This window comes from Sinohyriopsis cumingii, chromosome 5, assembly GCF_028554795.1.
Source record: "Sinohyriopsis cumingii isolate HCF-2022 chromosome 5, ASM2855479v2, whole genome shotgun sequence".
NCBI classification, from domain to species: Eukaryota; Metazoa; Mollusca; class Bivalvia; order Unionida; family Unionidae; genus Sinohyriopsis; species Sinohyriopsis cumingii.
In genome coordinates, this window is record NC_142965.1 from 24,001,302 (window position 1) to 24,023,889 (window position 22,588).

The window sequence follows — 22,588 nt, forward strand, 5'->3', positions numbered from 1 at the left end:
ATCGGCACTATTCTTTCTTTTTATTGTTCTATTCATACAGACTGACTTCATCCTCTTTAAGCAACAAAAGCCCTTAACGTGCTTTTCGCGTTATTGCCAATCAATGGGTTTATTATTGGAAACCAAGGGAAGGGTGTCACATAGCGTATATGATCAAAGGATTTGTCATAAATGAACCGATTATATTTATGCATCAGTACAATTTCAACAATATGTCTCAATAGGTTATACTGTAAAGTACAACCACCGGATGTGAAAAGAAACGGAAAATAAATGTTGTGTACCTGGACAGAAGTTTCGAACATTATTACTCATGTTGACTACACACATGCTACGAGTACCTGATGCTCATCTTTGACGTAATGTAAATGAGGAACCGAGGAACACTACCAGTTAAGGATGGGCGAAATATTACCTTTTAACCTACCCACAACAGGGATCGGACTGCAGAGGAGCAAATCAAACGACAATACAAATGTGCCATGCAGGCCACTGTATTTGATAGTCCGAGATGTGGTGGTGCATTTAAGTAAACTCAAAATTTAACAGGAAACTATCTGTGCAAAATAAATAGGAAACTCTCTGTGCAAAAATAGTGTTCTCGGTTTAACAAATGACGCAACCCATGGTCCGTGACTTAAATACTCGCCAAAGATTTGAAAACATAAAAAATGAGCGAACTATAATTTGTTCTACTTGTTTGTCCATATGAACAGGTGAATAAATGTGCAATAACCACACCAGTTGTCTTTCTTCCCATACCGTTTAGTTTGTTTATCTTGTTTCTGAGTAGAATTTATTGTGCCGTATTGTCATCCAGTCACCTACGTGACCGGTGGGATTCTTTGTTAGGAAATAATGAAGATCTAAACGTGAACTATTTTATTAAGAATTCAATGATATCTACTTGTCTGTGTAAGTCTAGCACAACTGTACGCATCTTACCAGAAATTATATTATTATCTACTTGATTTGTGTGAGTGTAGCACAGAGATACTATCATTAGTCGGACAGGAAAATCTAGTTGCACACTATTAGCAGAGCACCTTGTTTCAATTATAATATCAATTTACACCTGACGTTGTTTTTCACTACTACACCCTGGTCAGGCGGTTCTCTTATTATCCATTACGAGGCAAGCAATCTATTGGAAGCTAACATCCGGAATCTTGAGAAAATTTCCAAACCCAAACTATAGAAGATATAAGGTGTAGGCGTCAAGACATGATAATATATAGATTTCATTCTGACGTATAAATAGTCAGTGCTATCTTTCTCTCGAATACAATCAGAAGCGGTGATTCAAGGATATTTCTGTGTTCTGATCTTATCTGTCCACGTCTGACTGGTGAGTACACTGCCAACTCGTTCTTGCGTCGTCTATTCTTTATGAAATACTTGAACGTTTCTTCGAAGGAGACGGTGTTGATAAACTTAATGCTGTATTGTTTCAATCACCCTCGAACGATAGTGTATATTTAAGCGAAGAAAACGATGCATGTACAGGTAAAATTACACGCTTCACAAACTGGTAGTTAAGAATATGTTAGTCTTTTACACCAAGCTGCTTGGCTCTAATATGAACTAGTATTTTGGCACTTTTTTCTTTACGAAAAAAACCCCTATATTTTCCTACCATTGCGTTTTGTATGGTGGAATCTAAAGAAAGAGGAAAACTGTTTGCATCATGCAGGTAAGGACATATTCATGCCATAACAGTGGATTTATTGCCTCTCTTGCCTGGGTGGAATTGCAAAAAGTGTACCTTTTTGTTTTAATATTGTAATGAAAAAGTTTAAAAGATTCCTACTGCCAATTTCTATTTGTATCTAATTAGTGATAACAAAAATATATAGATAGACACATAGATATGCAAGTAAAAAGGTAGGTAGTTAGGTGGACAAGTAGACTGGCGTGCAGAAGGGTGGTAAGAAGGCAAACAGGAATATTTACAACTGTATTTCAATAGTAGGCTTCCTGGTGGATGATGGTGTTTGGATATGTGGGGTGAAGAGAGAGAGGGAGAGAGAGAAAGAGAGTTTCATTTACTGAGGTACAATGTATTGGATTTATATCTTCCAGGATTACTTTCTTCAAATTGTGAGTTATAAGTGAGGCGAAATGGGGGCCAAATCAGGAAAGATCGAGTACACGAAACCACAGACAATTGAAGAACTCAGAGCGCACATAGAAGTTGATTTCACCATAGATGAGATACAGGAATGGTACGATGACTTCAAGTCACGCCTAGAACCTGGCCAGAAGGAACTTACTACGAAACAATTCAAACAGGTCTATGCTTCTCTGTTTCAAGGAGATGCTACGGAATTCGCTGAGCACGTGTTTCGGTCATTCGATAAGAACAGAAACGGCACGGTCGATTTCAAGGAATTCATCGTTGGTCTGTGCATGTCGGGAAGCACCAACTTCCACACCAAGTTGAGGTGGGCGTTTAATATGTATGATATAAACGGAGATGGGTTTATTACAAAGGACGAGATGCAGCAAATCATCAAGGTAAATTGTTTCATTTTCATTTCGTAATCAGTGAAATCAGAAGACTTTACCAAGGATTAAATGTAGCATTTTATTTATTAAACCTTGTCTCAGGATGAATCACATCTAGGTGTTTTGACTATTTTAGGTGTTTAGCATTCTTATATGACGTAAATTGTAAACGAGATATACAAATTTAGCCGCAGTCATTCTTTTCAAGGTCAAACATTTTCAAATCGACGAGTCACTGCTTATTGATATTCAGAACTTGGAATCTTTTTTCTGGATGTTCATAATGATGGTACATGATTTTACTTGTAGTAGTTCCATTATGTCGAATGTATTTGTGTGTTCGTTTGTCCCTTTTTGTCATTCTACACTTGATTAGCATCTCTTATATGAACAACAGTTCGGACCAAAGGTCGCAAATTTAAAAACAACCATCAAGTTAAACTTTAGGTACTCTATTCAATTGGAATTCACGCATGCGGCACGTGCCAAAGTCACAATGCAGTTATGAAAAACAAACAAACGTCCCTCTGTAAAAGTGAATTGGTCAATAATTTAGCGTCCTATGTGAGAATTAATCAGTCAATAATGCATATGTTTTGGATTAGTGTTCGAAGTAAGTTGCTTCCATTCTCAAAACATGAGACAGCTTATAATTGGGCGCATGATCTTAAATCCAAGTAGTTATTATTGAAAATAATTATTTTGAGGGAACAAAAGATTGGATAATATATGTCAACAAAAACAAACACCTCACAACCACATAAATACTGATATTTTTGTAAACAAGCTGACGATAAGGCAAACCAAAACAATATACGAAAAGTGATGGAGATGATAGAAAGGTCAAAGATGTACATAGTATTAGAATTGTAATTAACATAAAACAAGAAGTTGTTTTGGCATTATAAGATGTAAACTGACCCATTTGTGAAGGCAAAATAATCAGCTGGTTTGAGGGGATGTTTTGACAGGTATTTTTAAATCTTTTCAAGTAGCTATTTGATGGTGGAAAGTTATTTTGATTTTATCCAAGACAAACAATAAAAGAGTGAGAAAGATTGTTAAATGAATGAAAATTTAGCGATGAAGCGCTTCAAGCTAACTGGTATAAATGAAAAATATCATACAACATTAAATTATTTTTCCTTACTTTGTAGTCGTGAAGGTCACCAACATAATGCACGCTTAAATATTTCATAGCATCTTTTACTCAGTGGAATTCCTCGTCACTAATTCCTGAGCTAGTGAGTTCTAAATAAAAGGTTTCGACTGGTGGTACCTCAATTTCGTTACATACTTCAGAGCAATCGATGTATTTGTAGATATACTTACGTTATATAAAAAGTGGTTTCCATATTCTCAGTTTTTTAATTGTTTCGGTAAATTTAACATCGCTTGAAACAAGTTGGTTTAGTGACAGATCAATTAGATTATAACAATAAAGAAATCTTATTGTTCTTTTACAAAATCATCGTTTTGATTTTTCTAATTCCCTAGACTATAAAATAATTAGTAAGCAAAGTATATTTGTCATCATTATTTAATATTACTGATATTTCATGATCTAGATCGGTTTTTACTACGTCTTTGATAGGCAGTCGAGAATCATGTCCATATAAATTAACTAGTGGAATGTATTTTGGATACTTCTATTTTATATTACAATTTAAATCTGCAGGACCTTTCCATTTTCCAATCACGTGATCAGGATCTCTTACTTTTTATTTTGCTGTGTTCTCGTTGTAGACGTCGTTAGTAATTGATTTTGCTTACATGATATACATGTTGAATTCTGATTCTTTTTAACTGGCCTATTTCTGACCTATTTTTGAAGGAAATATAATCAGCTGGTTCGATAGGAAGTTTTAGCAAAAAATATATATATATATATATATATATATATATATATATATATATATATATATATATATATATATATATATATATATATATATATATTGTTTGTCTTTTCAAACAGTTATTTGATGGTGGAAACTTATTTTGATTTTATCCAAGACAAGCAATAAAAGAGCGAGAAAGATTGTTAAATTAATGGAAATTTAGCGATGGAGCGCTTTGAGCTAATTGGTATAAATGAAACATCCAGTGGATCTACATTAGGCAGTACGACAACTGTAATCACTACTCTACTTCAGTGTTAAACTTTTCTTTTATGACACTAAGGGGACTACATATCTTCTTCTTTAAGGACATGCATTCTTTATAAAGAAGCAGTATAATGAAACTGACTAAAGGGATGTCCTGTATGAGAAGGTGTCTCGCTAAGACAAGTTCTATTTTATTTTAGAATGGGACGTAACATAAATTAAGTCAGCTATATATTTAGTGCGACTCTACTGAGAGACGGGTTCTCTGTTCTACACAAGGACGAGTGAGTAAGTTGATGCAGTTTTTATGAGATCAGTACCATCCCATGGTCATCGAGCATTTGATGGACTGATAAACTGTAAACGTGTTTTTCATCAGTAACTGGTTTGAGTTTGACACAACCAAACAATCAAAATAAAACTAAAAGCTTCCGGCATCAAGGCAAGACTATGTGAAGAAAACTAACAAGACGAAATTTAATTACCCTCTCCCTGAGTTTTTTTCAAAAGGAGAATACAGATTATCTTAGTATCGATGTGGCAGCATGATTTACCACAATCTGCCACAATCCCCATAATCTGCCACAAGCCACTAAAATCTACCACAACAGAGTTTGGAAATATTGAAAATACCAGTTCTACTACAATCAAGCGTGAAAATACCACAATCGACCAGTACGTTTACCATAAAGCAATACAATCTATCACCATCGACTATGAAAATACTTCAATCAACCCCATTCTTCTGCAATCAAGCGTGAAAATGACGCAATTGACCAGTATATATTTAATGTTTCATAAAGAATAAGTAAATTATTTATTTGAGGCAGTATAACGTTATCATTACTACATGTATGGAGCTTTCAGATATATATATATCATTGCAAACCTTCCGTATGTGTGGCATCCATGTCTCATTTTAGAAAAGGACTTCTCATTAGAATTTTTTGTTTGCTATTACTCCTCTGTTATCAGTATTGTTGCTTCTTTAAAACTCACCTAGACAAACTACACACCAACAAATCCTTGTAAGGTTTTGAATGAAAAACATAAAGTTAATATGTGTTTTCCTTAGTGCATGTAAATCAACAATAGCATAACAGGAATTTCAAACAACTACTGACCAATCAAATAGCGAGCTAGGCGTGAGTCAGTGCAATAGAGTCTTGACTAAAGCACATTGATGGTACACAAGAATGGGCTAGTAGTTCTTTCAATAATAATAATGATAACAACAATAATAATAATAATAATAATTCCTTTTATTTATCCAAGCTGACACAGTTAGCTAGAAGCTAGCTTACGTTATGAACCTGCAATTAAAAACAGCGTAATTAGTCAAATATCTGCAAAAATAAACATCCAGTTCATGAAAGAAAACAAATATGAGTTGTTGATACAAATTATACATGATATCAGTGTTATCTTTTTTTTTATATATACAACGGCTACTAAATGTCATAACATCAGGATTGCTCTTTAAAATACCTACAGAGGTATAATTTTCTTAAAAGCTTAAACATTTGGTGCTTGGGTGTCATAATATTTTAAACTGTATCATTAAGACTATCGGAAAGAGCAAAGTATTTCATAAAGTAATCTGTCCAAACTTTTGAAATGTATTAAAAAAAAATCACTGTTGTCATTCCACTGGTTTCTCTCATGTACCTTACAAACTTAAAAATATTAAGATACTCTGGTGATAAAGTATTTTAAATCGTGCAATCTGTAAATGCTCTCCTAAAATTATACAATCCTTAATTGGCATTTATATAATGGCGTTGACAAATTTACGTGGAATTTACATCTTCAACTGATCCCGTGGCGTAAGTGGTTAGAGTGTAAGTCTCTGATGCGGGAGGTCGCGGGTTCCAACTCCGGCCGAGTCATATCAAAGGCTTATTACAAAGCTTCATACAGCTCCTCGCTTGGCGCACATAATTATGATGTTAGTGTTAGAACTAGTCGGCATGGTGTCAGAATAATATGACTGGGTAGGACAGCATGCCAAGTCTTTGTGGCATGATGACGCAGCGATAGACATCACTATAAACTGCCACACTGCGGAGATCGTAGCGATATGACTGAAAAAATGTTTAAGTTACGTTAAAATCCCAATTTACAAATCACACCACACACATTAATTTTAACATAGATATTCATCGTAACATCTGTGTTTTTTTATTTTTTAGGTTATATGGTTGAGCGATGCAAATACAATGATTGTCAGATACAGTATCGATTGTATGATACGCTTTAACGTTTGGTGCATTCATTTTTTTATATATACAGTTTACCTCTTTGCAAAGTACAGGTACTGTTAGTTTACCGTCTGTATCCATTTATAAGGCGAGTCAAGCTGCGAACAACAAAGATCCTGGCCTGCTGTAGGATATTTCACCTGCAGATCAGGGTCTGTATTTTTTGTTCTGCTGATTACTACTAATAAAATACACATTGCCAATTCTGCCGGCACATGATGCATCGGCAAATTATGTTCTGTGCAGTTTGCGGTTGTACTCGAGTTATAATCGTGCACATACGGTCTTTGCATGCCTACATTTCACATATTTGCTAAATCTTCATTGCTGTGCTCTTGATATTAATTTCGGCATTCCTTTGACCCTGGAGGCCGGGTTCCTGACGCAGCAATCCAGTGTGTTTGGGCTTCATCGGGTCCCCGGCATTATTTCGCTGAGCTCCTTTTGCTCTTTCTTTCTTTCTTTCTTTCTAGCATCAAAATAATATAATTTTTTTACAGGGCTTTGTCTTTTTTTGGGGGAGGGGGGCACCAGACAGATGCCCTCCCCCCACTTAACTAAATATAGAAATAGTTTATGTGTTTGTGTATCCCCCAAAGGTGCGTTTTGTGTGTTTTTTTTAAAAATAATTTTGAGTCATTAGAAATTTCGAATGGGGTATTTCTATTTTTTTTTTCTTCCCCTAGTATTTCTGTCATTTTCTCGGAATTCCTTCCCTAGTTTTTTAAAGATGACCTTGCTTGGGTCACCTACGTCCCGTGTATGTTATATGTTTGTGCTATATGTTGTGTTTGCTGTATTTGTTTTTATGTTGGGACAGCAATTTTTGTCGAATTTCAACCCAGTTGTCTTATCTTCTCCCAATTTCATCACTGGGAGATTTTGTAATTTTGAATTTTGGCGAGTTAGCGTTATCTAGATATGGAATAAGTTTAAACCTTAGTGGTTTATATGTGTGTACCTATATATGTCGCTCTCGCATTTTTCCATAAGACTCGCTGTGCTCGAGGTGGGGTCTATACTTTTTTTATTTTTTGTACTTCTCCTTCTCGAGCAGGCTGTCTTTTAATTATTTATTTCCAAATTTCCAAAACATTTTTTAAGAGAAAACAAACTTTTTCCCCTAACGGGGTGTATAGTACAGTATGATCTATACTTGTGTTAGTATCGGTAAATGGAAATACAGGGCAAAGACATTGTTATCTTATGTATATATAGATAAACCATCCATGAGGGTATTTTCCAGACTCTTCCATGGGCCTGTTTGCTTCGCGTAGCACCATGTGACATAGCAGCAGGGAGGGCGAACAAGCTCTAATTGGTTCACCTGTATTTTCGCAAAATACGACTTCCTGGGGGATCGCAAAAATCGTTTAAAAAAAATGCGATACAACTCCGTCAACGACAAATTGGTTTACCTGTTATCGCTGATGAGTTTTCTTTTCTTCGATGTAACTTAAAAAAAATGCGCGATTGTCGGTGATGCGTTGAGAGCGTCGCCCTCCCTGCTGCTATGAATTAAAATTTTTATCTAACCCGATTCGATACCGTGTTCTAGGATCGTGTAGATTTATTGTTACAAATCCTTGTGGGGTTATTTTAGCACGACTAAAGAAATTTCTAAACTTATTTATGTCCATATCACCACTACACCAGGTCTGATGAATATTTCGTAACGTGTGAGTATCAACTCCGTTAAAGACAGTAAGAATATTACAGTTATCCCTGATCACTTTAGGAATTTGTGTATGCCGCTGGGTTACATAAATTACATCTGTGTTTTTGTGTCTACCTCTGGAAAATATCCTAGCTGGATTTGATTGTTTATCCAACATTACATCATCGTAAACAACAAAATTTATTAACTTTCCATCAATATCATCAATACTTGGTGCTTCATTAAAATCAGTGATAAATTCAACAACATCGTCCCCGCTTAACGACTTTGCGCTTTCATTATAATCTTTTATTACATCATAGCATCGTTGATCGTCTACAGATGGAGCTACCAAATATAATTTATCCCACCTCATCCACTTCATTATTAAATTAAGTAACAACTGCGTCTTACCACTTCCAGATGGTCCTATAATAATCATACGAACAGAATTTGGTAGCGCTGCATGATGCTTAACTGGTTCTCGTTTCCTTGTTGCAGAAAAGTCAGTGATTTCCATTAGAAAATATATAAAAAGAATATGGATTTATATTGTGTGAAATGCAGGTCGCGTAAAACAACAAGTGATCTAACAACCATTACAACAAAAAATAATAGATCTGCGGTTACGGGCAAGTGTGAGCGATGCGGTACAAAGAAATTTAAATTTATTTCCACTGGCAAGTCAGGTGAAAAACCAAAACCAAAGTCAAAACCAAAGCCAAAGTCAAGTAAAAATCAAAAAGCAACACGGGGGTGACATCGCAGCAAAATTAGGAAAACTACCTGGGACTCCGTGGGCTAAATACCCAGGAGAAAACATCTTCCAGGATATAGTTACTGCGGCCCTGGAACCCGACTTGATATCAGACTTGATGACCAAGATCAACCAAAACCAGGTGAGTATCCGATAAACGCTATTGATAAGGCGTGCCATGCTCATGATGTAGCTTATAAAAGTAAAAATCTACGAGATAGGCATCTGCGGATGTGAAATTAATTCACGCGTTAAATTCCATCACTGATAAATCTCTCAAAGAAAAATTAGCTAGCTGGTTAATAAAATCCGCGATAAAAAGTAAACTAGCGTTAGGTGCTGGTAATTAATTATAAATGGAGTCGATTTATTATTCCCCAAAAGGATATTGGAGGGGTAGCGCAGCAATTAGTAAACTCGCTGAAACAGCAAAAGTTACGCGCGATACTGCTAAAAATTGGTTATCCAAACAGGCAATATGGCAAATTTACCAACCACCACCTAAACAAATTCACTTTGCGCATTTCAATGTTAGTGTCCCTAATGAAGTTCATCAGGCCGATATATTATTTCTGCCACATGATACTATTAAAATCCGAAGACGTCAAATAACATATAAATACGCGTTAACTGTGGTTGATGTTGCAAGTAGATACAAAGATGCGGAACCGTTAACGACTAAAACAGCATCTGAAGTAGCCAATCCTTTTGAACGAATTACCGACGAGGACCTCTACAATGGCCACAGTTGTTACAAGTTGATCCTGGCAAAGAATTTCAGGGTTCAGTATCATCGCTGATGAAACAATATAATGTCACCATCAGACGAGGGCATACTGAGATTCACCGTGATCAGGCAATTGTTGAGCGATTTAATCGAACACTTGCTGAGCGGTTATTTGGATATCAATACGCGAAGAAATTCATTCAGGACAAGAGATCACGCGAATGGGTCGCAAGATTTCCAAATGTGATAGCTGCATTAAATAATGAAATTACTCGAACAACCAACATGAAACCTATTAACGCAATATCCAAAAAACATATACCACAACGACGTGATTTTTCAGCACAACCAATACTGGGTGATGTTACTGTGAGATATTTATATGAACCAGGTGAACTTGAAAAGGTTAAAAAAGAGCGACTGATCCTATCTGGAGCATCACTACACACAAGATATCTAACATAACCAGATCTACTGGTAGACCAGCAATCTACAGATTGGATTCGACTGCTCCTCAACGTGGATTCACCCGTGAACAATTACAAGTAATTCCAGAGGACACAATTACCGCCTACATCCCTACATCACTTAACTAGCGCCTCTACGCCGGTTGGAATCAAGACAGGTCAGCATCACATTTTCGCGTGTATGACCAAGACGATTATCTTTTCTATCTACGGTGAATTGTCTTGGATTATTACTCGAATACTGCCACAACATTATACAATTACAACTCGCACAGTGATTATTCTGCTGTTGCTTTAGTGTCATGATAAATTCAACATTAAGGTCAAATTCTCGATTATTTTTTTTTGTCACTCTGTTTGTAACCAGCTAATTTTTTTCTTATTATATCACTGTTGTTTTCATTATTAATTTCATCAGCCATTGACTCATCCAAGACAATCCTTCGCAGTTGAGATATTCTTCTGACTCTGGACACAGCCAAGTAAACTAAGTTTGACCACTCGATTCGATCATCAACGATCCAAACAACTGTATCAGAGATAGTTAGTCCTTGAGATGAATGAATCGTCACTGCGTATCCTAGCGTCCACGGGGATTTATCGGCGCGCAGTGCATCTTCAACAACATTGATATCAACTGCGACAATATCATTTAATGCTAAATTCTGCTTCCTCCCTGACTGTCCTGGTATATCAACGTCGATATTCTGTAACCGCGTATCAGCTGGTCTATAACACAATGGCACTGGCAACGTTGGAAACTTGTTCTTGTGTAATTGAAATAACTGTTGTTGAAGTGTGTCTCTGACTATCTTTCTACTTGCCACTATCAAATCGTTTGGTCTCCACGTTTTCCAAAAGTCGTTCAAGGAAGTTTCTGAAATCACCTTACGTATTATTTCACATTGAATTTTATTCGGTTGTAGTCTGATTAATGTTTTAAATTCCTTTAATTCTGCACCGAGAGATCTATGATCATCATTTATCTCCTCGTAATAATCAACACAATCTTTAAACCACAAAAGTGGTGATGGTCCAACAAACGGAGGTGGCTGACCGTGATCGCCGCACATTATCACAGCTGTATTTTTTGTTAATAACCAATCGAGAAATGTTTTTAATGTTTCTAACGGTACCGTACATATTTCATCCCAGATAATAACCTTTGGAATATATTTCTCTCCCATTCGATCTGAAGTCCACACACCACTGCTGTATTTGAAAAAGCTGTGATAAGTACTAGAATTGACTCCTCGTTGTTTCATCTCCCTGGCAAGTCTGTGTGTAGGTGTTAGCACGATTATATCTGAATTCTGTCGAAATAATTCGATTACTCGAGTTGTCTTACCAGAACCATCCGCCCCGTTCAAATAAACGGTTTTGTGTCTGGATACTGAATCATACACAGATGGTACATTCGACATTTCTGATAATTCTGATTTACAATAACTATCTTTAAACGCAACATCAGCAGATTCACAATAACAGTGTAACATTTCCTTTTTTATTCTCCATGAACTCCATGATTCATCATTGCTTTTGTGAAACGAGCCAGTAATTCTGAATATTTTTTATCGATATAAAATGAATCCGTAGCAACTCTAATTGCAGTATCAGGAAATCTATTTATCATCGATTGCTAATTTATAGAAACATATGCCAGCATCGAAGATCTTAAATGTGTGTACTGAGGTGATTCTCCATTGATGCAACTAACAATTGTGCCCAACCGTGTTCCGTCAGACAAGTAAGCATCTTCCCGATTACAAAGTATATTTCTCGCATGGCATCATTAATTATAAAATCTAATTCAACATCATCCATAATCAATCGTGAGTGATGTCGTTTATGATCATATGCACCACCTTGAGTAAATTTACCGATTATTCTTCTACCGAGATTCTTTGCTGTTTTTTCGCTGTTGCTGAGTTTAATCTTAAGAATATTAGAAGCATCATTAACAATGACATCCGTGGGTAGGTCTGGATATTCCTGTTTGCATTCTTCGATGACTTCATCGAGACTGATACGCTCTGGTGTTGGTAACCAAACCCAAGTCTGCGGTCGATATGATATATTTGCTTCACTGACAACCAACGATATCAGTATTTTACTGTCAAGCATATATCATAATAACACTATTGGCGCCCAACGTTTCTCCGAGAAGTGTCTGCCAAACCAAACATAACAAATCGGATGAAGATTCATAGTGAATTCAAACTTTACACGAGTAAATCCTGTCAGATCAAAATCGGGTAATGGACCATTAATTGATACTCTTACCATCTCATGACAAGGATGACCAAATCTTTTCAAATATCCAGCGCACTCGCCCATCCCAAGAAAACTTCCAGGATAACACGCGGTCATATCTACGGAAATGATATCCTTGTGGTCATACTTGGTGTTCCACAAACCGCCGTGTCCGTATTCGATACACCTATTCTGGAAATCTTCAAGGAACTCAGCGTGTGTTGGTCTCCATGAGTTTCTCTCTCTCGCGGCATGGGCAGCAACTGACAGGACTGTAAAACAATTAGTTAATAACTGCTCAGTATTTTCTGAGTATCTCTGTGCGAGTTTTTTCATTTCTTCGTGGAGAGATTCTTTACGATATAATTCGCCGTTAGGTCTTACAAACTGATCATACTCGCCATCTTCGGAACTTTTAAACAACCACACTGACACAGGGTCGTTTCTGCTTATTCGGCTAATAGCATCAAATATTCCACTCCAAAAGCTCTCTGACGAGTAATATCTCACAATACGATTTCGTGGAAATATTGTTACCGCGGAGGTCCAAGCATGAGCGTTATGGTCAATAATTTCAATTGGCGCTCCATTTTTCTTACTTACTGATTCATATAAAATCTCCCCCGTTAACGTTTTCACTACCATTGGAAATTTTAATTTACTTGATAACTCAGTGATATCGTTTATTGACGCTCCTGTATCCTTAACCGATTCAGCCCATTTGTTTATTTTTTCACGTCGCTGATCAGTTAAACCGTTTCCACGCTTCGCATTTGTAAAATGTTCTATTACTCGCTCGGCTACACAATTCAACCTTGAGAATATCATCGGGACAAGATCATTAATGTTGGGTCTATCATTTAGCTGATAGATCCCATAAATGACCGCGGTCACAGGATACGCTCGAGCGTAATATGGTTTGTCAATCCCAGTCAGCATTCATGGTTTGGAATCTTTACTTAACAGAGCGGTTTTTCCATTAGCAAGGACAGAGTCACGTTTGTCACGGATAATCCACGTATCGGAATCCGCCTGCACAATAAACTTTATTCTGAAATGGTATTTCTGATTGAGGTAATCGATGATTGTTTTCGCTCGTGCGTCACTCATTGTAGTGTCCTTGACATCGTCGTGGTGTATAATTTTGAATGTAGACCACGCGTGCGATGCTCCATCATCACGAAATTCTTTTTTGGCATCTCTGTTAATATCAAACAGACCAGTCAGGGCTTGCCTCAGCGAATAGGGGTTAGTCTGTCAAGATCAAATCTAGAAGCTTTCCGGGGCTTGATTCTGGATAATCTCTCAAACTCCTCCATATTATATTTAAGACAAACATTTAAATGAGAAATAATATATATATATATATATATATATATATATATATATATATATATATATATATATATATATATATATATATATATATATATATAGATATGATGCCTCAAACCAATCAGTTCAAGTGGTTTAAAATGGGATCTGTAACCCCTTGTAACAAATCCTTCAGAACGGAATTCTGCGGAGAACATTTACAAAGCATTCGGAAGGGGGTGGGGTTTAGGATCAATACCGTGTCTGCAATGTGGTATTGGAGTCAGGGGTAAAACACAGTTATGCGCAAGTTGCGGGGGGAAAAAATACTGTGAACTTAAAAGATATTATAACAAAAAAAATAAAAATGATGCGTTGAAATGTGAGTGCGATTATATAACTAAGTTCTCAGACAAATATAAATTAGACAAATAACATTATTATATAAAATGAACCAGGAATTTGTCCGACATCCCATCATCAATAATTACGAAGCGAATCGTAATGGTGATATTAGAATTTGTAGGTTGAAAAAAACAGTTGGTGCTGTTAGTAATACTGGTTATCTAAACTTCAGAGTTGGAAATAAAAACTATTATAATCATCGATTTGTATTCGAGATTTTTTACGGAGAGATCGAAGACGGTCTTGTGATCGATCACGTTGACGGACAAAAACTTAACAATAATTTATCTAACCTACAAGCCATCACACGGAGCGAAAATTCTGCATGAGGAGGTACTGGTAAATTTAAGAGCGTTACAAGGAAAGTTGTCAGATCTTTCAACATAAACACCGGTGAAGAGAAAATATTTAAATCAATGTACGCGGCTGGCAAGTATTTCGGTATTAACCCGAGATTAGTCCAATTTGTTGCAGAAAATATGATCAAATCATCGTATTCATACAAGTTTAATAGCTGGATTTCATTTCATTATGTAGATACAGATAACGGAGATAACTCTGTAGCGGCTGTGTAAAAGTCAATGATGCAATTATCCCCTTGACTCGTCAAGGTCATTACCTGTAAAGGTAATATATTATCCAGCAAGCAGAACTGTATAGTTTTTTTTTTTACAGCCAATTATAACCGTCTTACTGTGTGCACACTGAGCCGCAGTCTATTTTCGCATCAGCACTTCCGCGTTTGATAAAATCAACAATTGTCAGTACAGGTAAATGTTATTTTCACAGTAATATTTAAAATCTAGTTCAGAACTTAAATTCAGCAGTTTAGAATCTAGTTCAGAACTTAGAATCTAGTTCAGAAATTCAGCAGTTCAGAGCTGCAGACTGTCAATAGTTACCTATATGATAATTTTTAAATCTTATATCATTAGATGAAGACCGTGGTGCAGTGCTATAGCGGCTGACTCTCGCCCCCGACTTTGTCATTGCCAACGGATCGAATCTCGTGACGGACATTATGTCGGCGGTGCCAATAAATATGGCTTTTATAATTGGGGGGCTCCAGCAGGGCCCTCATGTACATATCTCCTCCACGTCAAATCGTGGGGGTGACGTTTTTTCACCCCTGGGATTTAATCCAGGGGGGGAGGGTATGTACATGAAAAGTACACAGACAGCCTTCTGAATACTCTAACATTTCGCCTCACTTTTGCTTAGAGAATTCGCTGGAGGTATGTTTGTGAAAGCGCTTCCCAAAATAAACAGTAATCTTGGATGTAGAAAGCTCTAGGTCACATGGGTCCCATTCAGAAAGAATGCGGCCACGATCACGAAGGATGCTGAGAATCGACAAGAAACGATCTGTAAGACAAAAGTCTCCGAGATAAAGTCATGAAACACATAGGCCAGTGCAAGACTCATCAAGGTTATTGTTTATTTTTTTCTTTTAAAAATATAATTATATAAATAATGAATTACGAAAATATCAATGATGTAATTGTTGCTATCAAAAAATTAGAAGAAAACGGAATTAATATATCTGATGAATTAAATCCTAAAGAAAACATGTCTGATTTTGAAGCATTATATGAGGCTAAATTGGAAGGTCGGTATATTTTGCCTGCTCAGTATAAATTTATAAAGAAAATCCAGACAGAGTTATATAAATCACTAGCTACAATAGAAGAACAGCAACTAGATGAATTTGTCCCTCTCTGCCGTACAATCGAAAATATTAGATCAGCATTATCTGAAGAATACGAAGCCAGGAAGGTAATTAATACTCGTGCAAGACAGTTGAGAAAAAAGATCGAGAGTTACATCCCCTTGATTTCTTGGAAATGAAGTCAGGTACGTGGAAATGAAATTGAAAGTAGAATGTCAGTCTCGCACTGACAGTAAAAAAAAATATTTTTACCCACATCAATCTGACCTACATCAATTTTCTTTTACCCACATCAATCTGACCCACATCAATCTGACCTACATCAATCAATCTGATGAGTTATTTTCACTTGTATGATCTCCATCTGTTTCACTTGTATCAATCTGACCTGCAGAGTTAAATAATATTTCCTTAAGCCGATCAAATTTAATGTAGGAATGCGCGTAATTTAAAATCTGATCTCTGTCACATGTGATCACACAAATACGTTTTTGCCGCAGTTCATCTAACTGTCCCTGCGTTAATAAAAAGCCTTCATTACCGATTACATCAATAACTAAATCAACTGTGCTGACCGGGGACTGCATAAACACCTCTTTGATGTAGTTTTCAAGTGTTTGCTTGTCGTGAATAAAAACCTTCACGTGCTGGCACATATATAATACTCGTTTGATTAATTAGGAATCAGGGTCTGTCAGGAAAAAATAAAATTCTTTGCAGATATATTTTTTTACTGAATTCGCATGATTTTGTCAGGCATATTACCCTTCAGAATTAGCAAATCGGACGATTTTCATGATTTTGACAGGCATATTACCCTTCCGAATTAACAAATCGGACGATTTTCATGATTCTGTCAGGCATATTACCCTTCAAAATTAGCAAATCAGTCGATGTGCACAAAATATATATAAATAAAATATTTTTACTGTTGCTCGTGCACAAAAAATACTTGCTTGTGAATTTCGGTTGATTTTTATGATTTTGTCAGGCATATTACCCTTCCGAATTAGCAAATCGGACGATTTTCATGATTTTTGACAGGCATATTACCCTTCAGAATTGAGACATTTGACAGTTTTTCAGTAAAAAAAAAATTTCTTATAATTCTGAGCGACAGTAAAAAAATATCCACGCTGACTGTCAGGATTTTTTTTGAATGAGATTTTTAGGATAGAAATATTAAGACAAAATCCTTAGGATCTCACAAGTAGATTAATATGTTGTGTTTGATGCCTTAAATCAAGAAGGTGGCTAGATTGGTCTGTTAGTTTGAAATTTATTCTTGATAACAGTGGATTATAACACTGCAAATAAACCTGATTAATTGGCTCTTGCACAATCAGATATTCAGGTGGTTCTTTCGGGGTGAACGAATAAAGAACAAATCCTTGCTGGGCTTGATTTGATACTGTCGTGTCCGTGCTGTAGCTGCCATCGATTACATCACACACAAGATTGATCGCGACCACAGGGGCTATATTTACGATTTCCAGGGGATACATTTCGGCCTGTCCCTTCCGAGTCATTATTGTGCCGGAGAATAGTTGGTGCTGGCAGAGTTTTTTTGTACTGTGCGAGTATGTCATCAAAGAACTCATCAATGATATCACTGACTGATTTTTTGAGTTCGTTTGGTGGAATATATCCTGGAAATTTAAATGTTGGAATATCATCTACGCGTATTTTATACCTATTTGCAAAATCTACTCTGGCAGAACCATCTTTGGCAGCTAACACTCCTTGAATAAGTCGTAGGTTAAACAATTCCATATCATATGCAATTTGATTTAATATTTCTATTTGTTTAATAACTGAGGCTTTTAACGATAAATCAAGAATATGTTCTTGAAAATTCTGCCGTAGTCGTTGTAGTTGTGTTTTATGTTCCTGATTGATAATTTTAAGATATTCAGTGACATAATCTGGTTCAATAATTATACCCACTTTCACTCCGCTGAGATTTTGTTCATAAACAAACCACCTCATATCCCCCTTATCTGATAAAAATTCATTGCCCAACATCTCACTTCTTATTTTAAGTAAATTATTTCTGTACGATGGTTCAATTTTGTGATATGACTTATTGTCCGTGATATAATCAGACTTTTTCGGTTCTGGTTGCATCGGTGGTGCTTCAGGTGGAATTTCAGGCCATCCTGACACTGTTCTGATCGAACTCTGATATATATCTACGGAGTAGTCTGGAATGCTTATTTCGATCGCAGAAGACAGGGTTGGTTCTTGAACAGTTATTGCTATCTTGGATTCTTTTCCTGTGATATTGTTTTTTCGCCGTTGTAATTCCTCATTGATTTCTTCGATTTGATAAGACCCGGTTGGTATCCCAATGACGTTCCAGTCGGGTGTACCATCTGGTCGGTTTTTATGCGCAAACACGAACGAATTATTTGCTGGTAATCCACCAAACGATTTTGATCTGATATTGGGCCAACTGTGGTATACTCGTAATTGTGCTAGTGCGATTTCTTTCACGGGAATTGCAGTTGGAAAATTAATACTAAATTCAGGGTTAGTCGAACTTACAGTTATCATTGAAATTCTCTTGGGACTTGTATTTTCGACTATCTGCTGAAGTAATTCCGTCATTATCTATCTTTGTTGTTTTTAAATGGCGGATGCAGTCTTCGTATATCTTAACCATTAACGTGAATTCGGAATCTGATATTGTTGTATCGTCGATGCTTGATGATATCAACGACGATAATTTTGAGTATGCGACTCTGGCTGTGTTTAGTTGTATGATATAATCGTGCAATTTTGTGCTCGTGCACGAGGATATTTTTTTCGCGATTATATTAAAAACCCCTGCGATGGCAGTTGATGAAGAGACGATTGTTACTGGTGTTAGTGCTGATAATACTACTCCGGTGGACGCAGCTAACGCGGATACTGAGTATACTAACGCATCCAGGATGATTGCTCGTCGTTCATATTTTTTTTACTTTTAGGTTGTATTTGAGGGTTTTAACTCTGATTGCCATTCGCGCACTTGATCGTGTCTATATTGTTGCGCATCTAATGTTGTCGTTGACGCTGTCGTCGTTGACTTCGTCAAGGGGTCATTTATTATCTTACGCAGTAACCAATTGAGGTGTTACAGCAACAAATTCCAAACACCACCAATAAGATGTTGCGTTTAATGTCTTATCGGCTGCTTCCAGTATAAACTCTTCTTCGGTTCCGCTATTTATTATTACAGTCACAACCCCGGAAAACCTGTCAGTGGAATGTCGCCAGCGATATTTTGCGAAAATCTCAAATTTTGCTGCACTGAACACAGACAGTGTATACACACCAGTAACTGTTGCGGCGTGTTTGATAGTATTATTTTGTTTAGACCATGTTACAAGTCCAGATGATACCGTGTACACTATGTTGGTAAAATGCCCGGGGGTAACTCCAGGTGGAATTTTAATCAAACTGGTTTTGCTAACGATCTCAGGAATCCCACTTACGATATCCTGCTGTGTTTGTTTGATCGTGTCAATGTTGGTTTTGATATCAGAAAGATTTATGTCAACGGTGAGCGGAGTGCCGAAGAATCCTTCTGCGGTTTCATTAAGTTTTTGAAAGTTTCTACGAAGCCTTGAAAACGCGTTTACGTGAACGTCATACTCGGCCCGCAGCGTGGATAATTTACTGTCTACGGTGTGGAAGTATTATTTGTTTGCGGCGTCGTTGTCAAATTTTGGAGTTGTTACAGCTACTATTTTGTTCCCGTTCATGCTGAATTCACCTGTCATTGTGTCACCGGTATTTTTTAAACGATTTGATAATAACGCTTCTAGGGTTGCGAAATGCTCGTCAACATATTGTTTGTTTGAGGCATCTTCCGGGGATGTTGGATTTCTTAACACTGTTATCTTGTTTCCGTTCATGCTGAGTTCACCTGTCATTGTGTCACCGGAACTTTTTAAGCGATTCGCTACAACTTTTTTCATCTCGTCTCTGATGGTTGTAAACGATACACTTGAATCTCTGATTTTTCCGCTGTCAGTAAACACAGGAATATTATCCGGGGTAGCTCCAAGAACCCTGCGAACTATGTCATTCCACTTGATATTGCTGGTCTTTAGCTTGCCATATCGGTCCTGAAAAATAACAACCTCATCTGAGTCTATCCCGGATAACGTTAAAAGATTGTCGATTTCATCTTTGGTCGCATATTTTGATAAATCTACATCACCGCGTTTTTTTTATATCTCTGCTTCGATGAGAGATCTTCCGTAAATATCTACCATTATTCTCTTAAGGATTGTTTAAATCGACCCGTGGTATACTCGTGCACGACTTTATGAGGCGGTTTGGTTGATTTTGATAAAGCGTCAAGCACATTTAATACCTCACGACCACATATTGGTGGATCGGTTAGTGTTTGTGTTGGTAGCGTTGAATACCAGACTGGAATAGGGGTTGGAGTGCTTTGCACTCTACGTGCGTATTTGAGGAATTCAACTGGCGGTGCTAATCCATACGAATCGAAATAGATAATTCCACGTGGATCGATCACGTAAGCAACCCAATGAGTTCCAGGACCATCGCTGTTATCGAGATTAATAATTCCAGTTTCTGGATTATTCGGTTGTTGTGGTAATTGATCTCGCATAAAAACACCTTTGAATTTTTTTACATTTAATTGTTTAGCAGCATCGAGCAAATCAAAATTTGACAGCGGTAGAAAATCAGCGGTTTTCAAAACCGTTTTGGGTACCATGAAGGTGGAGTTCCTGGAAGTCTTAGACCCGCTCCTTTTTTTTAATATCTTTTTCCAGTTGCTTTCTTTAATGCCATCCCAGCAGCTGTTCCAACAGCTCCTAATGCGGATGCTTTTGCGACAGCTGGGGCAGCAGCAGCTATCAGCGCTGGTATTGCTGCGAGAAGTGGAAATATACCACCGGTTTTAACCATATCCTTGATAGCTTTTGGAGCGAAATCAAGTTGAACTCCTGTTTTTGCTTGCTTTGCTTTATTGAAATGTTTTAGTTGGGTTATAGTCAGCGATAACTTATTTGGACCACCGCTAGCGATTTGATTTTGTTTTAATGTTGTCGTTGCCCCACATACACTCGCGTTCTTTGATTGTAATTTCTTTATCTGACCAGAAGTCAAAGTGACATTAACGTGACTGTATGACATTTTATAATAAACGCGATTGATCTAATTGTCTACATATTTTCCACTGGTGCATCAACGAGTCTCATTCGGCCACTAATACCTTCAAGTAACATTGCCTTGTTACTGAGTATGACCGCGATTGCTCTGTAACCAGGGTCGAGACCAGCAGCTGGCTGGTTATTAATATGAGCTCGGAAGTGTATATCAACGACAGATTGCTTGGATAAATCAAGATGCTCCAGCGGAAAGTATTAAATCGGATACAGATTTGTAAAATCAAGCTGTGATATTTGCGTCCCAGTATCTATATTCGTGTTACGCGCCAAAAACGTCAACCAGCGATGATATGCGCGCGCCACATGATTATTGTCAAAATTTAATGACATATCTTCGGATAGTTCTTGTTGTCTGTTTATTCTTAACGAAACATCAGTAACGCCAAGTTTGTCAAATATCATATCGGATTGTGTCTGGTTATTAAATCGGGTTTTATCTTGAAGCACAATAAAAATATGTCGTGGCGCAGAAACACCTTGCTGTGATGCTATATTCCAAGTAAATAAACCTCTGATGGAACTTTGGATGGAGTCTGAAGTCACTGTTAACCACGATAGCAATGATTTGCCACCTTGATTCATAAAAGAGAGTAATCGCGGTTCTTCCGTGATCGACGGAGTTAATACCGGCATCCACAGTGAAAGTTTTGTTATATCTACTCAGCCAGCATCATCAACACCATCTCCTCTCCAGATCGCATCATTATCACTTTCTTTTCTGTTAAGCACAATTGTGTATCTAGCTCCAAAGATGACCCTTCTAAAATCTCTGCAAAATCCGAAGATATGAGTTAGTGGAATCGCACACGAAAAGTTCCTGTTGAGTCCTGACAACATTGCTCGGCGTGTTGCAGATCCTAAATTGTAAGTCCCGGAAATGCTTTTCATAAGATCAAATGCATCAGCTGATCTAGCTTCATACTCAGGACCATCAGCAACTAGCTGTGGGTCAGATGCAGTACCTCGTGGTGTTGCAGCTTAATATAATGAATATGGTCGGCGTAGTTGGTAATATCTTTAGCAAACATCATTGATGGACCAGCCGATTTTGTAAAGTCGTCAGAATATCTTGCTAGACCAATTATTGTTGTAGCAACATCAACATCACTTTGAATCGATTCGATATTTTTTCCATCAATCATATATGTGGCGCTACTAAATAATGCCATGATCCCGTTGTTGACAAAACCAACTCGGTCATTAGCATCGAAGTTAGTACCATCCGCCTTTATAAGTTTACCTTCTTTTTCAATAAAAGCCTCATGGG

General features: G+C 37.0%; 1 protein-coding gene across 2 annotated transcripts in view; it reads left to right on the forward strand.

Annotated features, from left to right (window-relative positions):
- The first annotated feature begins 1,121 nt into the window (after positions 1-1,121).
- LOC149798792 (hippocalcin-like protein 1) overlaps positions 1,122-22,588 on the forward strand; it is a 37,734-nt gene continuing 16,267 nt past the window's right edge. The window contains exons 1-2 of one of the 2 annotated variants that reach the window (XM_089957678.1): positions 1,122-1,348; positions 2,083-2,517. In XM_089957678.1, coding sequence (XP_089813804.1) covers positions 2,122-2,517 — 396 coding nt within the window. In that variant the 5' untranslated portion in view covers positions 1,122-1,348; positions 2,083-2,121. Of the gene's footprint in view, positions 1,349-1,377; positions 1,507-2,082; positions 2,518-22,588 lie in introns of those variants that run through there. The other variant, XM_089957679.1, reaches the window with a different exon arrangement.